The 15,227-nt window shown below is 42.8% G+C and overlaps 1 protein-coding gene across 2 annotated transcripts in view; it reads right to left on the bottom strand.

Annotated features, from left to right (window-relative positions):
• Positions 1–715: 715 nt before the first annotated feature.
• Positions 716–15,227, bottom strand: part of RANBP10 (RAN binding protein 10) — a 47,981-nt gene continuing 33,469 nt past the window's right edge. Inside the window, exons 7-14 of one of the 2 annotated variants that reach the window (XM_088529061.1) lie at positions 10,168–10,280; positions 9,816–9,924; positions 8,705–8,853; positions 6,589–6,784; positions 5,400–5,524; positions 4,291–4,433; positions 3,694–3,805; positions 716–1,416 (exon numbers count right to left, since the gene is read on the bottom strand). In XM_088529061.1, the coding sequence (XP_088385187.1) occupies positions 1,286–1,416; positions 3,694–3,805; positions 4,291–4,433; positions 5,400–5,524; positions 6,589–6,784; positions 8,705–8,853; positions 9,816–9,924; positions 10,168–10,280 (1,078 nt within the window). In that variant the 3' untranslated portion in view covers positions 716–1,285. Of the gene's footprint in view, positions 1,417–3,693; positions 3,806–4,290; positions 4,437–5,399; positions 5,525–6,588; positions 6,785–8,704; positions 8,854–9,815; positions 9,925–10,167; positions 10,281–15,227 lie in introns of both variants that reach the window. The other variant, XM_088529060.1, reaches the window with a different exon arrangement.

A 15,227-nucleotide genomic window follows, 5' to 3' on the forward strand; every position in this document is an offset into this window, starting at 1 on the left:
ACTGATGCACTAGTCTGTTGTACTTTGAGGTTACCCCACCCACACACCCTTGCTGGACACTTTTGCACCTGAAACTGAAATCATTACCTTAAGGATCTTTACAAAAACATTGCTGCTCCCTCCTGAATAGATCAAACCTCATGAAGCTACTTCCTACACTTATCCACAGCCTGACCTTGGTATTTGTAACCTGCAAGGAAGACCACAGTTTAGAAGTCGAGAGACTTCTATAATTTAGAGGTGCTCATTTAGGCCAGTGTTACATGGGGGACCCGTAAACACTATTACTGAGTGCTATATAGAGGAGCAGGGTATTTGTGGCTTAACACAAAAGCTGACAACCCAGTCTGGCAGCACTCATGAACGTTTCTTACAAGCTAACACTGCTCCTACCAATACAGTGGTAGATGATTTCCAGTTAGTCAGTCCTGTCCTCCAGCTGCTGTGAAAGTGTCCATTTCAGAGCATGAGATACCTTTACAGTGTAGCCATTTAAAAGCACTACAAAGGCAACGTCCAGATTTCTCTTCTTCCCACTTAAAAACACAAGGTTTGAGAGTCCTGTGCTCTTGGCGAGGCATTTACCATGAAAGACCAAGCTCCTCCAATTCCCATCATTAGCACACGACAGGACACAACTCACCAGGCCTCCTGGGGTGATGTATAATGTGTATGGCTGGAACTGGGGCTGTGGACAATAAATACATCAGTGACCTTGTGGAGGTGGAAGAGACCTTTTTAATAAACAGAATTCAAATAAAAAAAAATCCCTCTGATCTGCCACTCCAAAAAGAGTTCAGGCAACTAGTACAGAAGATGATACTGTATGTGCACAGATGGAGGGAGCAGGGAAGAAAAAGAACAAGCTGTCACCAACCTGATGAGTTTCCTCAGTAAATCAGCAGAAACCATCTCAGCAAAACTCTCCAGATAAAATACTGGTGGATCCATCATAAACAACTCAAATCAATATAAAGAGAAATCCCTACATTGGAAGGCGCTATATTAGAATAACCAGCAAAATACTGAATGCTGCTGGAGTTGCAGCAATAGCAGGGAGACAGATAAAATCTGCCAGTCACTCCTGGGGTCAGGAATGGCCATGTAGTGAGGAAATAACTCAATCCTTTCACAGGCAGTGTGTGTGTGTGTGTCTGTGTGTGTGCGCGCTGGAGGGGACGTTGGTGGCAGGGAGGTCAGGCCATAGACGAGATGCTGTTGTAGTGGCAGCAACGGAGGGTGAAGGGCAGCACTCAGAGATGTCAATTCTGTCTTGCTCTGGTGGCTAGTGCAAATAGTCGTCTACTCTGGCAAAGGAGCAGGAGCCCAAGCCCACGCGAGCCATGAGCCGCAAGCACTCCGACGCCTGGCCCAGGGCAAGCATCAGCGGGGGCTGCTTTGGCAGGTTCTGAGATTCTGTGGGGGCAAAAAAGAGAGATCTGTTTAGAAGAGGCACTTTGGCTGCATGGCTTCTAATCTGTACATGAGTCCCTCTACATCACATGTGTGCACCAAGGAGAGCATCCCTGGCTGGGCGCACTGGTACTTGAAGAAAGCTATCCCTGATCAAGGTTGGATCACATTGCTGCTCCTCCACAAACCCCACATAGGGCTGCCCAACCAGAACATGTTCCCCCAGGGGCCACAGTTTAACAAGGCCCTTGGAAAGAGCTGCTGTAGGGACCAGAACAAGAGGAAAAAGAAAAAAGAAAAAAGAAAAAAGAAAAAAGAAAAAAGAAAAAAGAAAAAAGAAAAAAGAAAAAAGAAAAAAGAAAAAAGAAAAAAGAAAAAAGAAAAAAGAAAAAAGAAAAAAGAAAAAAGAAAAAAGAAAAAAGAAAAAAGAAAAAAGAAAAAAAAGAAAAAAGAAAAAGAAAAGAAAAAAGAAAAAGAAAAGAAAAAGAAAAGCAATGCAGTTCCTGCTGCCTCAGTGTGCTCAGAAGGAAAATCTTCCAAGTCTGAGGAGCATGAAGGAAAAAGGAAAGACAGGAGAAACTGGCCCCAAGTACTGAGGGAAAGGTTGTCTCTCTGTCTCCCAAATGCGCAGGTCCAGGCCATAGTCCAAGACCCAGAAAACCCACTGGTCACAGCCTCTTTTCAAATTCATTTTTGCTACATATAGGGAGGGAACCCTCAGATGAGCTTGTCAAGTCTTGTGACTTGTGTGACAAATAATACCCAGACACCATGTCCAGCAACCATGCAGAATACCCAGCCATGCTAACCATCACTCCTCCCCCAATCCTATCACTTCTGCTCCTTTACTTATACAGAGCAAGTCTTCACAGGTTTGCTCATTTAGCTGTTCATTTCCCCAGAGGAAAATCTCTAATGCTCCCTCTTGCACACTCAATATGAAGTGCACAAACCCATCAGGAAAGATGTCATTCAAACATAGATTTTTGAGACAGAGAAGAAGCTGTCAGGTAGAGAATGTTTGGCCAGTCATGGATGGATTGAGCTAAAAAGAGCTGGGTAATGTCCTGTGAAGTCACATGAGCAATGACATGACACGGGCAAGGTCTGGGGACAGCATCCAGGGGTAGAAAGAAACAATCCCTTTCTTGTAGCCTGGTTATCTGGCTATCTTATTATCAATATGCTTATTTTTCCACCAGAGGATTTTCTATCACTGAGGATGGCAGGAAGGTCAGCAATGACTCAGCAGCTCACTGATTGCAAGAATAAGGCTTCCATTGGGGAAAGCTGCTGCTTTTAGTACACTAGGCTCAATGTGGGAGAGTAATGAGAATAGTTGTTTGGCCGAGTAGCATTCTTGTTTAAGGAACGTGGAAGAACAGGCATAAATAGCCAACTCTGGCAATGCAGAGAAGCACAAGAGACTGCTCAAGCCTGGCTCTAACCATGGTCCATCTAGCTATATAAAGAATGAAGCTCATCAGAAGAAAGAGGACCTGCCTCATTAGCTGAAGAAAACCACAATACACACGACTTCCACACAGAGCAGGGTCCTCTCGACAGAGTTAAGGCCACAACTGAAAGAGGATCATGGCTGGACCATCAGCACAGCACTGGTTTTAACACGTTATACCAGCAGCCAGGCCCTCTGCGCTCCAACAGGCGCACCACAGGATGGGAATATGCAGAGATGGACCCTATGCTCTAAGTGAAGATGGGCCCTATTATAACACTTACCCCTGCATGTTCAGGGAGAGATCAAAGTAACTGTAATTCATGGCCTTTCCTGCTTTATAGATCTGCTTCACTTGCAAGCTGCTACAATGGAGCAACTACAATCCTTAACAGAGAGCAGGAAGATACCAAGACAGATCTCTGCCAATCCAAGCAACCTGGAAAGGGGCCTTGCTGCTGCCAGCAAACTGATTCAGCGGGATTCAAAGCAAGAAGGAAGAGAAGCAGAAAATGCATCGCAGGGATCTTGGCTTCTTCAGTAAGCAGAGAATGAAACTGCTGAGGAGAATCCTTGGGAGCAGCACTGAGGAAAACCAAGAAAGGGAGCCCAAAAGAGAACATATCTGGAGCATCCTTTCTCTACAGGCTTCTCTCCAGTCTCACTGCCCTCCTGGCTGATTCAACTCTGAACAATTGAGAGGCAAAAGCTAAAGACAAATATTTCCACAGTTTTTGTAATACTCAAGGGCACGCCTGTCACAGAACAGCCTCTGAGAGCCAGTATATCCATGGGGTAGCTCTCACACAGAAGGCAGATCTTACCCAATATAGCACTATTAAGAGCAGCACACACAGGTTCCCTCTGGATCGGGTCCAGCTGTTGACCAACAGGGCAGTTCCAAGGGTCAGAGTAAGCTAACAAGCTAAATGCATCCTGTGAGAGAGAACAGAGAGGCACAGTAAGGTCATGCACGATGGCAAACTTGCAGACAAAAAAACAGGTCTGTCAGCGGGGCACCTCCTGCAACCACCAAGGTGACAGGTGCCTACCTCCTGAAAAGAAATGGCCCGTTTCTTCTTGGGACCACACTGGGCCATCAAGAGAGGAGTTTAAAAGAGGGTGTCCTCTCCAACTGGCAGGGGAAGCAGAATGGGAAAGCAGGCTGAGTTTCACCTGGAGAGAAGAGGAGCATGCAGTAGCCCCCAAGAAGGCAAGCAGGAGCAGAACTTCCTCTCTCCTGCACTGAAAACTGAGTCTAGACGCTTTATGTTGACTCAGTTTGACCTCCGATTCCCACACAGGCTCCCTCTTACTCTCCAGGTGCAAAAGTGGGGGCTACACAGAGCTCTGCAAGTGAAGCCACAATTCCAGTCCTGGCTCAAAGAACCACTATGATACAGCATACAGCTCACACTTACCTGGAGCATCTTTTTGTGCATTGTATTCTTTCCATACTCTCTGCAAAGCTGCTCACTCAGCGTCTGCAGCTCCCGTCCAAACTGGATCATTCGTTCTGTGGCAGCATGGTTCCCTCCACAGAGTTGTCTCTGAGGGCAGTTGTCTTCTAGAGGGAAGAGCAGAGAATTGTCTCTCGTTCCCCACCATTGCTCATTCTGTGCCATGCTGCCCAGTTCTTAGCCATAAATTCCTCCCTTTCAGGAGCAGATAGATGCTCCTTGGTCTAGAATTATGCAACTGGAAGCTTTTTTTTTTTTTTTTTTTTTTTTTTTTTTTTTTTGAGTCATGCACCACAAGAAGCAGTAGGGTTACTTTCATGGCATCTTTTTGGTACGGGGCAAAACTTGAACTCAGTTTGTTCCAGAACTGTCTATAAATTAAGTCTTCTGATAAAATAACGGGAGATGGCCCCTCTGGATCTGTTATGTTTACATGTGTGTAATACAGCACACTCAACACCAAAACCCCTGGTCTGGCAAACCCCAGACTCAGAAGTTTTTCAGTCCTATATAACACCACCACCAGTGGTATCCCAGCATCAGATGGCTGCAGGATTCATTGGAAGTGGAGGACTTCCCAGCTGCAGAGCGAGTGTGGCTGAGGCATCCCTTCCCTGCCAGCTAGAGCACTCACAAGCAGAACACTTATTGCTGACTGTGAATGGACTAGACTGTGTTAGGAACATTTTGCAATGGGGAATCACACAGCATTTCACAGCCTAATCTTCTCAGTGGGTAGAACTGGACTACTCTGGCTGCAATTCATGACCAGCACTAAATAAATCATTGACTTAGGGGCCTTCCCTGCTCCCAAGTATCACCAAAACTTCTCAGAGACCACGAAAAGCCAAATCTAGTTTAAATTCCAGGACATTCCAGATTCACATTCCCTGTGAATCAGAGATCTTGAGAACTTCATTCATTGTGGTGGAGAAAGGGACTCAAAGGGCATGTCTCTTTCCCACATCCAATCACATCTTTAATTTTTGATGCCATCTCTTTCTACTACCCTTTACACCTTTGACTTTCTGTGAAACAGGGCAAGAGACATCCTGCCTGTCAGGCCCTACCCATGCTGGATTCATCCGTCTGCAGGATCTCTTCATGTTTGTAGGTGCCATTCATTATTCTGGTGGATGAGTTTTCCAGGACTCCATTGGGGTAATGTTCAGCCTCCATTTCCATCTCACTGTCACTGAGGTAAAAGAAGGAAAGAAAGGCCAGAAGTGTAAATTAGAAAGGGAAGAAATGAAAAGCCCAGATGACAAATGATGCCCAGCAAGAGCCAGCAAAATAGATTTAAGTGACTGTTACATTACAGAGAACAAGATAGTTTAACTCAGCATAGTAAAAATTTTTACAGAATTCAGAAGGCATCTTATGAAACAGGTTTCTGTTCTGAAAGTGTCTGTCATAATGACAGATGCAGAGTGCTTATACACTTTCATTTCAGGAAGCAGTCATCTCTGGAGCAGTGAACAGCAGCCAGACAACATAACATACTAAACAAACAGAATGAAAATCTTGGATGAAGACGCCATGATAAACCATCAACATTTTCAAAAAGTGCAACACAAAACATACAAGGGCTCTAAGTTTAAATGCTCGAGACAGTAGTCTGCTGATCAATCCCCAAAACAGAAATGATTTGGACTCCACATTTCAAAAATACTCAGCCTTCTGGAAGGCAGTTAGTTGAACCCAAACAAGCGTTTCTTACTCAGTTATCTGCAGTAGGCCTCTTTGGAGATCAGGATAGAGAAACTGCAGACTGTTCATCATAGTACACAAAGGATAAATCCCAGCTGCAATTAGCAGCAGTTAGATCCCACTAATTACAAGGATTTCCTCTGCTCCAAAAGGAGCTCAGTTCTCTCCACTGCTACACAGACTCCACACTCCAGTAAGTGTAGCAGTAACTATCCTCTGCTCTCCTTGGACTGCCTATAGCTTCTTGGAGAAGACAGGCTTTCTAAATCTGCCCCGTCTCCTGGGCAAACCATCATGTGGGCACTTATGGCATCAATTCAATGGTGTTTAAACCAAGACCATCCTAATATTCCTCATAAAATGAGCCTCCACAGCGTTAAGCAGAACAGGGAACAAAGACGGACATGTCTCTGCTTCTTGTAGCTATGTGAAAAATTACTCTGTTTTTCAGAAAAGCAGGACAGATGCCCTTCTGGCTCTTCAAAAATCAGATTTGTTTCCCATCCTCTCATCCACCTCAGGCATTGAATGGGAAAACAAAAAAAATACCTGGTTTCTTGGTTACTCGTACTACTGTGCTGCTGAGATTTGGTAGAATCTGTAGAATTGGACTCAGAGTAGTTCACAGATGAGGGGGAAGAGGAAGAGGAAGAGGAAGATGACGAACTCAGTGCTGGGTATTTACTACGACTCTGTTTGCTTTTTGTGGATGTGACTCCATTGCTACAGGTTGGACTATCTGCTCCTAAAAGCCAAGAAGGAAAGGAAAAATGAGACCAAACTGACTATATCACTCTACTGTGAAGTGAGACTGCAAATCTTAAATTATGATTTACCCTTATTAAATTTAATGGGATTTACAGAATACAGATATTAATATGAAAGGAAACCCATAATGCATCAGAAACATCTGAGCTTAAGTAAGCAGCAGAAATTGTTTGTAGATCAGCAGAACCAGCTCAAACAAACACAGAAATTGTTGCTGAAATATGAAGTATGAATCTTATTATTACAAACTCTTTTTTTCTCTCATAAACTCAATTTTTTCTCCATACAATGAAACCACAAAGGAATAAAACTAGCCCGCAAGAAGGACACCACTTCCCAAGCCTTCCACAGCTTACCTTTCATTAGGGATACACCTGATTTACACAACACTCAGAAGCTAACAATTCTTTTAAAATCACAAGCTGACCCTCTTCATTGAGGAGTAACAGACACCACTAAAAGGAGAGTTAGACTTGGAATCTGATTTGCAAGATTGATGGATCAACTGATCCATCTATCTACGATTCTATCAAGCCTTGTGACATGTATCTATCAAACGAGGGAACTCTCTGCCACAGGACACAAAATAAACTTTTGGTAATTACTGCAAGTTTTGTATGGATTCAAAAATGATTAAATTTACACGGGCCATGTATTTAGGCCATGTATCAAGACAATGGCAACTCTCTAGGAGCTCAAAGAATATTTTAGGAAAATATTAATAAAGTCTTGCCCTTCTCTCTGGTCAATTAGTACTGGATACAGGACCAGACGTTCCAACCTAGTACAGCTGTTCCTCCTGATAGATTCAAGTTCATCCCACAGTTTTATTTATAGCTCAGGAATTTATTTCCGTTTTTATCACTGCCAAAGCCACAACACATTAATATAAAACAGGTCATTTTATATATTTTAATGACAGAAGAAAATACATAGCAGATTGTGCACCACTGTCCTGTTTAATATTTGAAACATTGACTGAAAAAATTATCGCTATTTTGAAAGCACAAAGTTCTGACAGAAAGAGCTGTGGAAGTCTGTGTCCAGTTTATGAAGAAAAAGATACATGAATATTGCCTTGTCTTTGCAGCAAGAAATTACGTACGCATTTCTCAGTTGAAAACATATTTTTATGAAGAGGTTCTACAGAGAGATGCAGCTAGCTCCATCTACAGACATTCTATCTGGTCAAAGAAATGCAGCTGCAGTTTCTGCAACATCATATAGGTAAATAAAGATACTGGCTTGGGAAGGTGACAGCTTGGAGGTACTCATGCAATCACCTTCCTTTTCCTATACCAACATATATGTTGGTATAGTTTGCACATCTGGGGCTTTTCACATGCAATAGCAGAAATAAAAGAAGAAAACATGCTCACAATATTGTGAGTAGCTCAAAGTGTTTTCAGGGGCTCCCCAGGTCAGACTCTTTAGCCCAGTTTGTCTTCAAAGCCTGAGTGAGCCCAGGGACATACTTTGTGTCTCCTGTTCGCCTTGCTCTTTCCACTTCAAATCCTGAAGTTTCATTCCCCAAACTAAAAAGAGTTGATGTTACAGAATTGGGTTTTTCAGGTACAGACTTTTTCTCTTTTCACAAATATAAGATTGTATATAAGACCATTATCTGGTCCACACAGCAAGGAGCTCTCAGGCAAGATAACTCCCAAACTTTTTTTGCTAAGTGAGCCAGAACAATGAATCTTCTGTTCAGATTGAGGAGGTAGTTTGAAGTTCTGCAGACTGGAAGTCCCCTACAGAAAAACAATTCTCTCTTGCAGACCTCAAGCTGCAGGAGACAGACTTCATCCAGGCTTATAGTTTGGTCTGTGAAACACTGAGCCAACGTGATGCAGCAGCATTTGCTCTTCTCACCAGCAGACAGAGAAAAAACACTTACCAGTACTATGAACATGTGAGTTGTTTGATCCATGTCTAGGACTTAAACTGGGGGATCCGGGGTAACTGTCCTGGGATCTGGGGCTGCGGGCACTGAAACAACGCACTTCACTGTCTGTCCCATTCACCATCTCCACAAACTGCCGACACCTGATTTCATAGGAATGAAGAAAGAAAAAAGGAAGCATGACAGCCAGGGTGTTCTGCATTGATGCTTCCTTAGTGATTTATTGCTTGCAGAAGTCCTATACACTGGATAAGAGTAAAATTTCTTGGTCTTGGAAAATGCCTTTGCACTGTGAGTTCTCTGATAATGCTACAGTGGGAAGTGAACACAGACACCTACACTGGGAAGGGCATGCAGCAACAGCTTTTCAACCCCACAAACACTACTTGAGTAACTGAGTGCTCAGTACCAGCAAAGACAAAGATTGGGACAGCTAGTACATTTTGGGATCAACAGGGTCAGTAATGCAAGTATCAGCTGTCATAATACCATGGGTAAAACATTCGACAGACTGAGAACACAACAGACATTTTGTATGGCAAGCCTGCCCCGGGCTTGGATAATATTTCTGCAGTTACCCAAATGCTCCCAAGTCTCTATTGCTCTGAACCCAAAAGAATTCGTACAATGGTGAGCTGGTAGATGGGACTCATGACAGAAGGTGGTTTTCCTTGTCCCCCAAAGAAAGTTATTCCCACTGTGCTAATAAGAAACTGTTCCTTCGCAGTGTGCTTTCATCCCAAATGCCTATGTAGGTACTCCAGAATTAGACTGTAGGGTTTTTTTTTCCAGGGAGAAGACACTAAATCTGCCAACACCTGAGTACCTCCACTATCTCATCAATCTAGAAATGCTGGTGGCTGATGGAAAATAGAGAGGGAGGAGTAAAAAGCACAATATCCACAATGACAGGACAAGTGAAGGTGAGACCTACTTAGCTTTATTGGGAACTGAGATATACTCTGTCCTTACTCTGGCTCAGCAGGCTGCAGTACCTACATAGGCATTTGGGAGTCCCATTGCTTTCAGCCTGACTGGATGGCTTGGTAGCTCCTCCTCCAACTCCACATTTCAGCATAGAGAATATAAGACTATTCATACTTACTTTAACATGAAGAGCAGGTTGGGATTGTGTTCTAGGAGGCCAGGATAAAGTTGCTGGGTGGCTTCTATAGCCTCTCCCACTCTGCCAGCTAATACTAGCTTCTGTATTCCTGAAAGGAAAAGAAAAGCTGTTGACACACAAGACGGACTAACAAGAATGGCCAGAGCAGTTACAAAAAGCTCTCACACAGCTTCCTGCCGACACCTTGCACAAAGTTGTGGAGGTCGTACTTTACTCCTCTCCCAGTCACAGTTTTTACTTCTCGATCTCCTGTGGTTACAGCACCACAGAGACCTGAAGAGGATGTGCAGTCAGCATGCTACACTTTGGGAAGGCTGCCCAAGAGACTTACTTTGTCTATTCTTTATTGAGGTCTGCTCTTCCTGGATTGTGGTGTCTGTTACTCTGGCAAAGGCAGCTGCTGTTGAACAGTACCCATGATGAACCAAATATGAAGAAACCATACTAGAAAATAAGAAAATACGAACAGAAGAACAGGCATTGGTAAAACAGTAATGAGACCGGAGGAAAAAGAAAATGACAGAAGCTGAAATTTCAGTGACCAAACTCTGCTTGGTTAGGACATAATCAGGGTCTAGACCATGCTCATTTACAAGATGGACAACTGAGAAGGACAGGAAAAAAAAATCCCTATAACACACAGTACATAACAACATAAGCGGTATTTATTTAATTATTACTGCCTAAGTGTTACTTGGAAGAGATCTGTACCATGTTACTGGTAGGGTACAGACAACACAGATACAGCCCTCCTGTCCTATACAAATAGGAAATGCCAAAATCCTCCGAGAAGTGCATGGTTTTCAGGTAGATCTGAAAAAAAAGTTTCCTGGTCTTCAGTTTCTGTCATCACTTGTTTTGTCAGCAGTTATTTAATTGGTAACTGAATCTCCTTATGAATTCAATATAGTCACAAACACTTTCATCTGCTCATTTATAAAGAGTGGACTGTTAGCATTGCTTTCACAAACATGAATTCATTTATACAATGTTTCCATGTTATGTTTCCAAAAAAATATTAAGCAGATGGGGAGAAAGGAAAGAGTACTATCATTGTCACAAAATTTACACAATAAAACGTCTTTATGAACAACCAATTTCTGAAGCATTTAGGTCTGTGTCTTCTCAGGATATGTCAGGTAAAAATTAATGCTAACTGGGCTTCAATGAAACCTGAAACCCCTATATTTTAAAGCCTCTAGTGATGAATCATTTCATTTTAATACAGAAAAAGAAGAATTTAAAAGTCTGCAATAACTTGTAGGTGTTTAACACTGTAAGCAGATTTCTAATTTTTAAAACCTCCCCACAAATCACTAGAGAATTGCTTCCGATCGCTACCTGCACAAGGTACACCCTTTGCACGCTTTCCTGTTGTTCACGCACAGACGTGGCACAGCAGGCTCAACAGAACACGTACGTCTCGCTGTCAAGCACAGCCACGAGCAGGCCATGGATCAGGCAGGCTGAAGCACTGAGCACACCAATCTGGGTTGGCAGGGACTGGCAGGAAAGGCCAACACTCATTTCAGTTTAACTCAGTAGCCAGAGGCAGAGGGTCACTGTCATATGGATTAAATGCTCTACAAAGCCATATGAAAACTGAGTTCCTGCCTGTGCTCCTCCTGTCCCTAGTATCACAGAAAAAAACAATACCTCTGTCTTGGTACAGAACAATATAATAAGTGGTCACTAATAGTCAAGATTTTCAGCAATGACTTAGTTTGACAGCTACTTACTATAGCAGAATGCTGTATACTTTCTATGCAGTAGCATTTTTGCATCCGAGGGTACCTCTCCTGAAGTTCTGGGGGAACATTACTGCTCTCCAGTGTGGGCTATGTGACATGTTCATGCAGACAACAAAACCTTTCAGAATCCCACGTTCTCTTGTGATTTGTCTTTGGTCCCAGACAGTTAAACCTATCAATGGCCAAAGAAATAGCTTTTACCATATGGGAACCATTCTTGAAATATCCTGAGAGCATAAGTGCCCAAATCAGGAGCACTTGTGTGCTGCATCTAGTGGTGCTTCTTTCAGCTGGAGTAGAGGCAGAGAAGCCTATACTGTCTATGACTATCTTTCCACAAAGCAAAATTGACTGCATGCTTCCCTCTATAAATTAGGTTCAGCTCTCCTCCTCCTGGCATGCAATCATTTAGACTGTCAAATGAACAAGGATGAATCTCCTGCAATACCAGAAATAAGGTTCCATGCAGTTCCTTCTCTCACAATCAACCCTACTAGCTGATCACAAGTTCTAGATGACTCCTGTTTGGATTCTTCATGGCAAGACCTGAAAAGATTAGGGATCCTACAAGACTAAAATAACACACCAAGAAAACTAGTTACCCATTTTTTCCCCTTTCAAGGTTTCAAGCCTCTCTTGTAATGGTGTATTAGAAGCACAACACAGATCAAAAATTCTGCTACATTGATTCGTCTTTCTTTACCTTCCAGACAGGCACTCCCTATATTAAGCTTTCCTTAGAGGCAGCTTCACTAAAATTAAGTCTTTCAGGATTTTTCAGGGAGGAAAATCTTGGAAGGGAAGGTGAGTCTGCCCATGATGCTTAATTGCAGGGTAACAAAACAAGTAGACGCAACCAATCCTACCAAAGCTACAGGAAAGACAACACTGGCCAAAGGGCTACAAACATGAAACAGCTGGACTGCTACCCTGGGGTATAAGCTCCATGTTAAAACTGCTTAAAACCACCTAGAAAGACAAAGATGTAAAATGTGATGCTGATTTTTAAAAAGAATCCCCAAGGAGACATGAAGAGCCCTGGATGAGTGACCACAACAAATCCACCAGGCAGTCCACCAGCCACACAAGGAAAAGTAAGTCTGAAGAGAACAATGAGCAAACATAGGGAGAAACTGGTTCTATTGCAGCAGGGGGTGAAATTCTTGAAGAGATTCAGGAAACAGAATACAGATTGGGCTGGTGCAGACTACTTGGTTGTCCAAAGGCTTTACACAGAATGCTGCAGTAAAGGCTCTCAAACAAACTACACTATCATGGGATAAGAGGGAAGGTCCTAACACAACTAAATATTCAGTTAAACAACAGAATGACAAAAAAAAATCAGTTTTACCAGGGGAGGGAAAACACTGCAATCCCACAGAAACTTGTTTTATTGATATATTCATAAAATAGAGCTAGATGGCCCAGTGCTCTGACCCAGTACCGGTGGGTTTATGTCCCAAAATGAAGGGTGCATATTTTTTCCAGAATAAGATGTTTTTTGTGCCCTAAGAACTAAGTGTGCACTAATCTGTCCAGTCTCTTTTTGAATTTGTGTAGCTTTCGTGGTACTAGGTGGCCGAAATCTTGCAACTTAATTACTATGTAAAATAAATTCCTTGAGTTTATTTTGAACTTGCCACCTTGTTAACTTGATTAGATGCGCTTTGGTCCTTGCACCAGGAAAGACAGTATGGTTCCTTTGTCACCTTGTCCAGGCTATTCCAGACTTCTGGTAGACCTCTGAATTATCCCTCAAAACCATTCCAAAGCTGAGGGACACTCCTTAGCCTAACAACCATTCCATACTTTGGCAAATCTGCGTTTTTTTCCACACTTTTTTTTTCAGTTCTACTAGATACTTCTGGTAGATTACAGAACCAAAATATCAAGTTCAAGTTGAGGTTACACCATAGATTCACATACGGATGGTTTTTTGTCCTCTATTTTTCCCCTAATAAATCCTAGCATTCGATTTTTTTCTGCTTGCTACCAAAAATGAGCTGACATTTGTGACTCCTTGTAAGGCAAAGATCTTGCTCTTGAAGGGTCATAGTTCAAAAGCCATCATGCACCATCTATAAAGTTAGAACACAGTCCGTGCACGAACACTGAATCATGTCAGTATCTGTGCTGGATCTCGTCTGCCACCTTACTGCCTGCTCAGTCACCTTTGGAAGCACTTCCCTACAGTTCTTCTCCACCCCCTTTCACTTGGCTATTCTCAGCAGCTCAATATCCTCAACACATTGTGTTACTTCACTGTTTGACACCTTCTACAAGTCATCTCTGAATGTGTACAACAGTACAGACACCAGCACACATCTGAGCAGAACTCCTCCACTCTGAGAATCTCTCTCCCCTTTTAAACAACTCTTTGTCTGCATCAGGAGAGTTCCCATCGACCTCCACAGCAAGGGAACATCCCAAAAGACTTCTGGACTTCCCAGACAAAGCAAGCAGCCGAAGAACCGTGCAGGCTGGCTGGCTCCTCTTCATAGAAGTTACATCCTACTTCTTCACGCGCTCAGCACATCTACCTTCAGTAGCATCCCTTACATATATATCCAAGACAGACCTCAAGGTTCTCTCAGCCCTTTGCTCCCTGTTCCTCTTCTGAAACCCTCTAGGAAACCTTTCCTCATACACACTTGCTTTTCTCCCCTTGGACAGGGGCACACTGTAGAGAAATTTCATTCCACAGCCATTTTCCCTGTGAGTCCCAATAAGATTCTGGGTAAATACCAGCTGGTTCCAGAGCCTTTCTCCTTTTCATTCCACTTATTTCTTCCAGCACTTACTTGACAGACATTCCAATCCCAGACACATCCATTGCTAAGTCCCTCATAAAAAAGGGTGCCAGCGTAATAATTTGCCCTTTTTCTGCCACACGAAACACACAGGCAAACAATTCATTTAGCTTCTCTGTTGTGGCCTTACCTTCCTTAAGTGCCTCTTTTTATACTTCAATTCTCTATTGGCCAAGCAGACTTGCTGGCAGGCCCCAAGCTCCTGATTTGCTTGAAAACAGATGCTAGTTTTAGATGTTCTTCAAAGTCTTTCTTGGCCAGACTAATTATCTGCAGATGAGCAATACAAGGCTGGCAGAAAACAAAAATGGTCACATGTATCTAATCTTCACTGCATCTAAGTCTCCTGGATGAGAAAGTGACCAGTACCAGGTGTTTATGGAAAGAATATGGAAAAAAAAGTTACCTGTGGCAATTAAATAATCAGTAATCAGCAGTTCAGTGAGTTGATACGGAGTAATAGCTATCAACCGGGGGGCTTAAAATTTAACTATGGAATAGCCTTCACGGATTAGTGTGAATATTTCAATGTCTATCTTTTAAAATTCACTTATACTTAGATCATTTTATTCTTTCTTTTTTTTTCTGGAGGAGGTGGTTCTTGTTCTCAAATTCCTGTGTTTCAAGAAACAGTGAATAACCATTCTCTGCTCCCACTCTTTGGAGCATAAATGACTGAGAAGCAACTACTGCCCATCTCCCTCAATTACCTCTTCCAAGCTGTGCAGCCTTATTCAACATTGTATTTTTTCAGAGAGAAGATACTCCTGGCCTCTGATAATTCCTGTCTGAACCCGCTGTAGTTCCTCTCAATCCTTTTTGCAATGGGA

This window comes from Tinamus guttatus, unplaced genomic scaffold (assembly GCF_059628265.1).
Source record: "Tinamus guttatus ecotype Peru unplaced genomic scaffold, ASM5962826v1 Tinamus_guttatus_pri_ptg000323l, whole genome shotgun sequence".
Taxonomy (NCBI): domain Eukaryota; kingdom Metazoa; phylum Chordata; class Aves; order Tinamiformes; family Tinamidae; genus Tinamus; species Tinamus guttatus.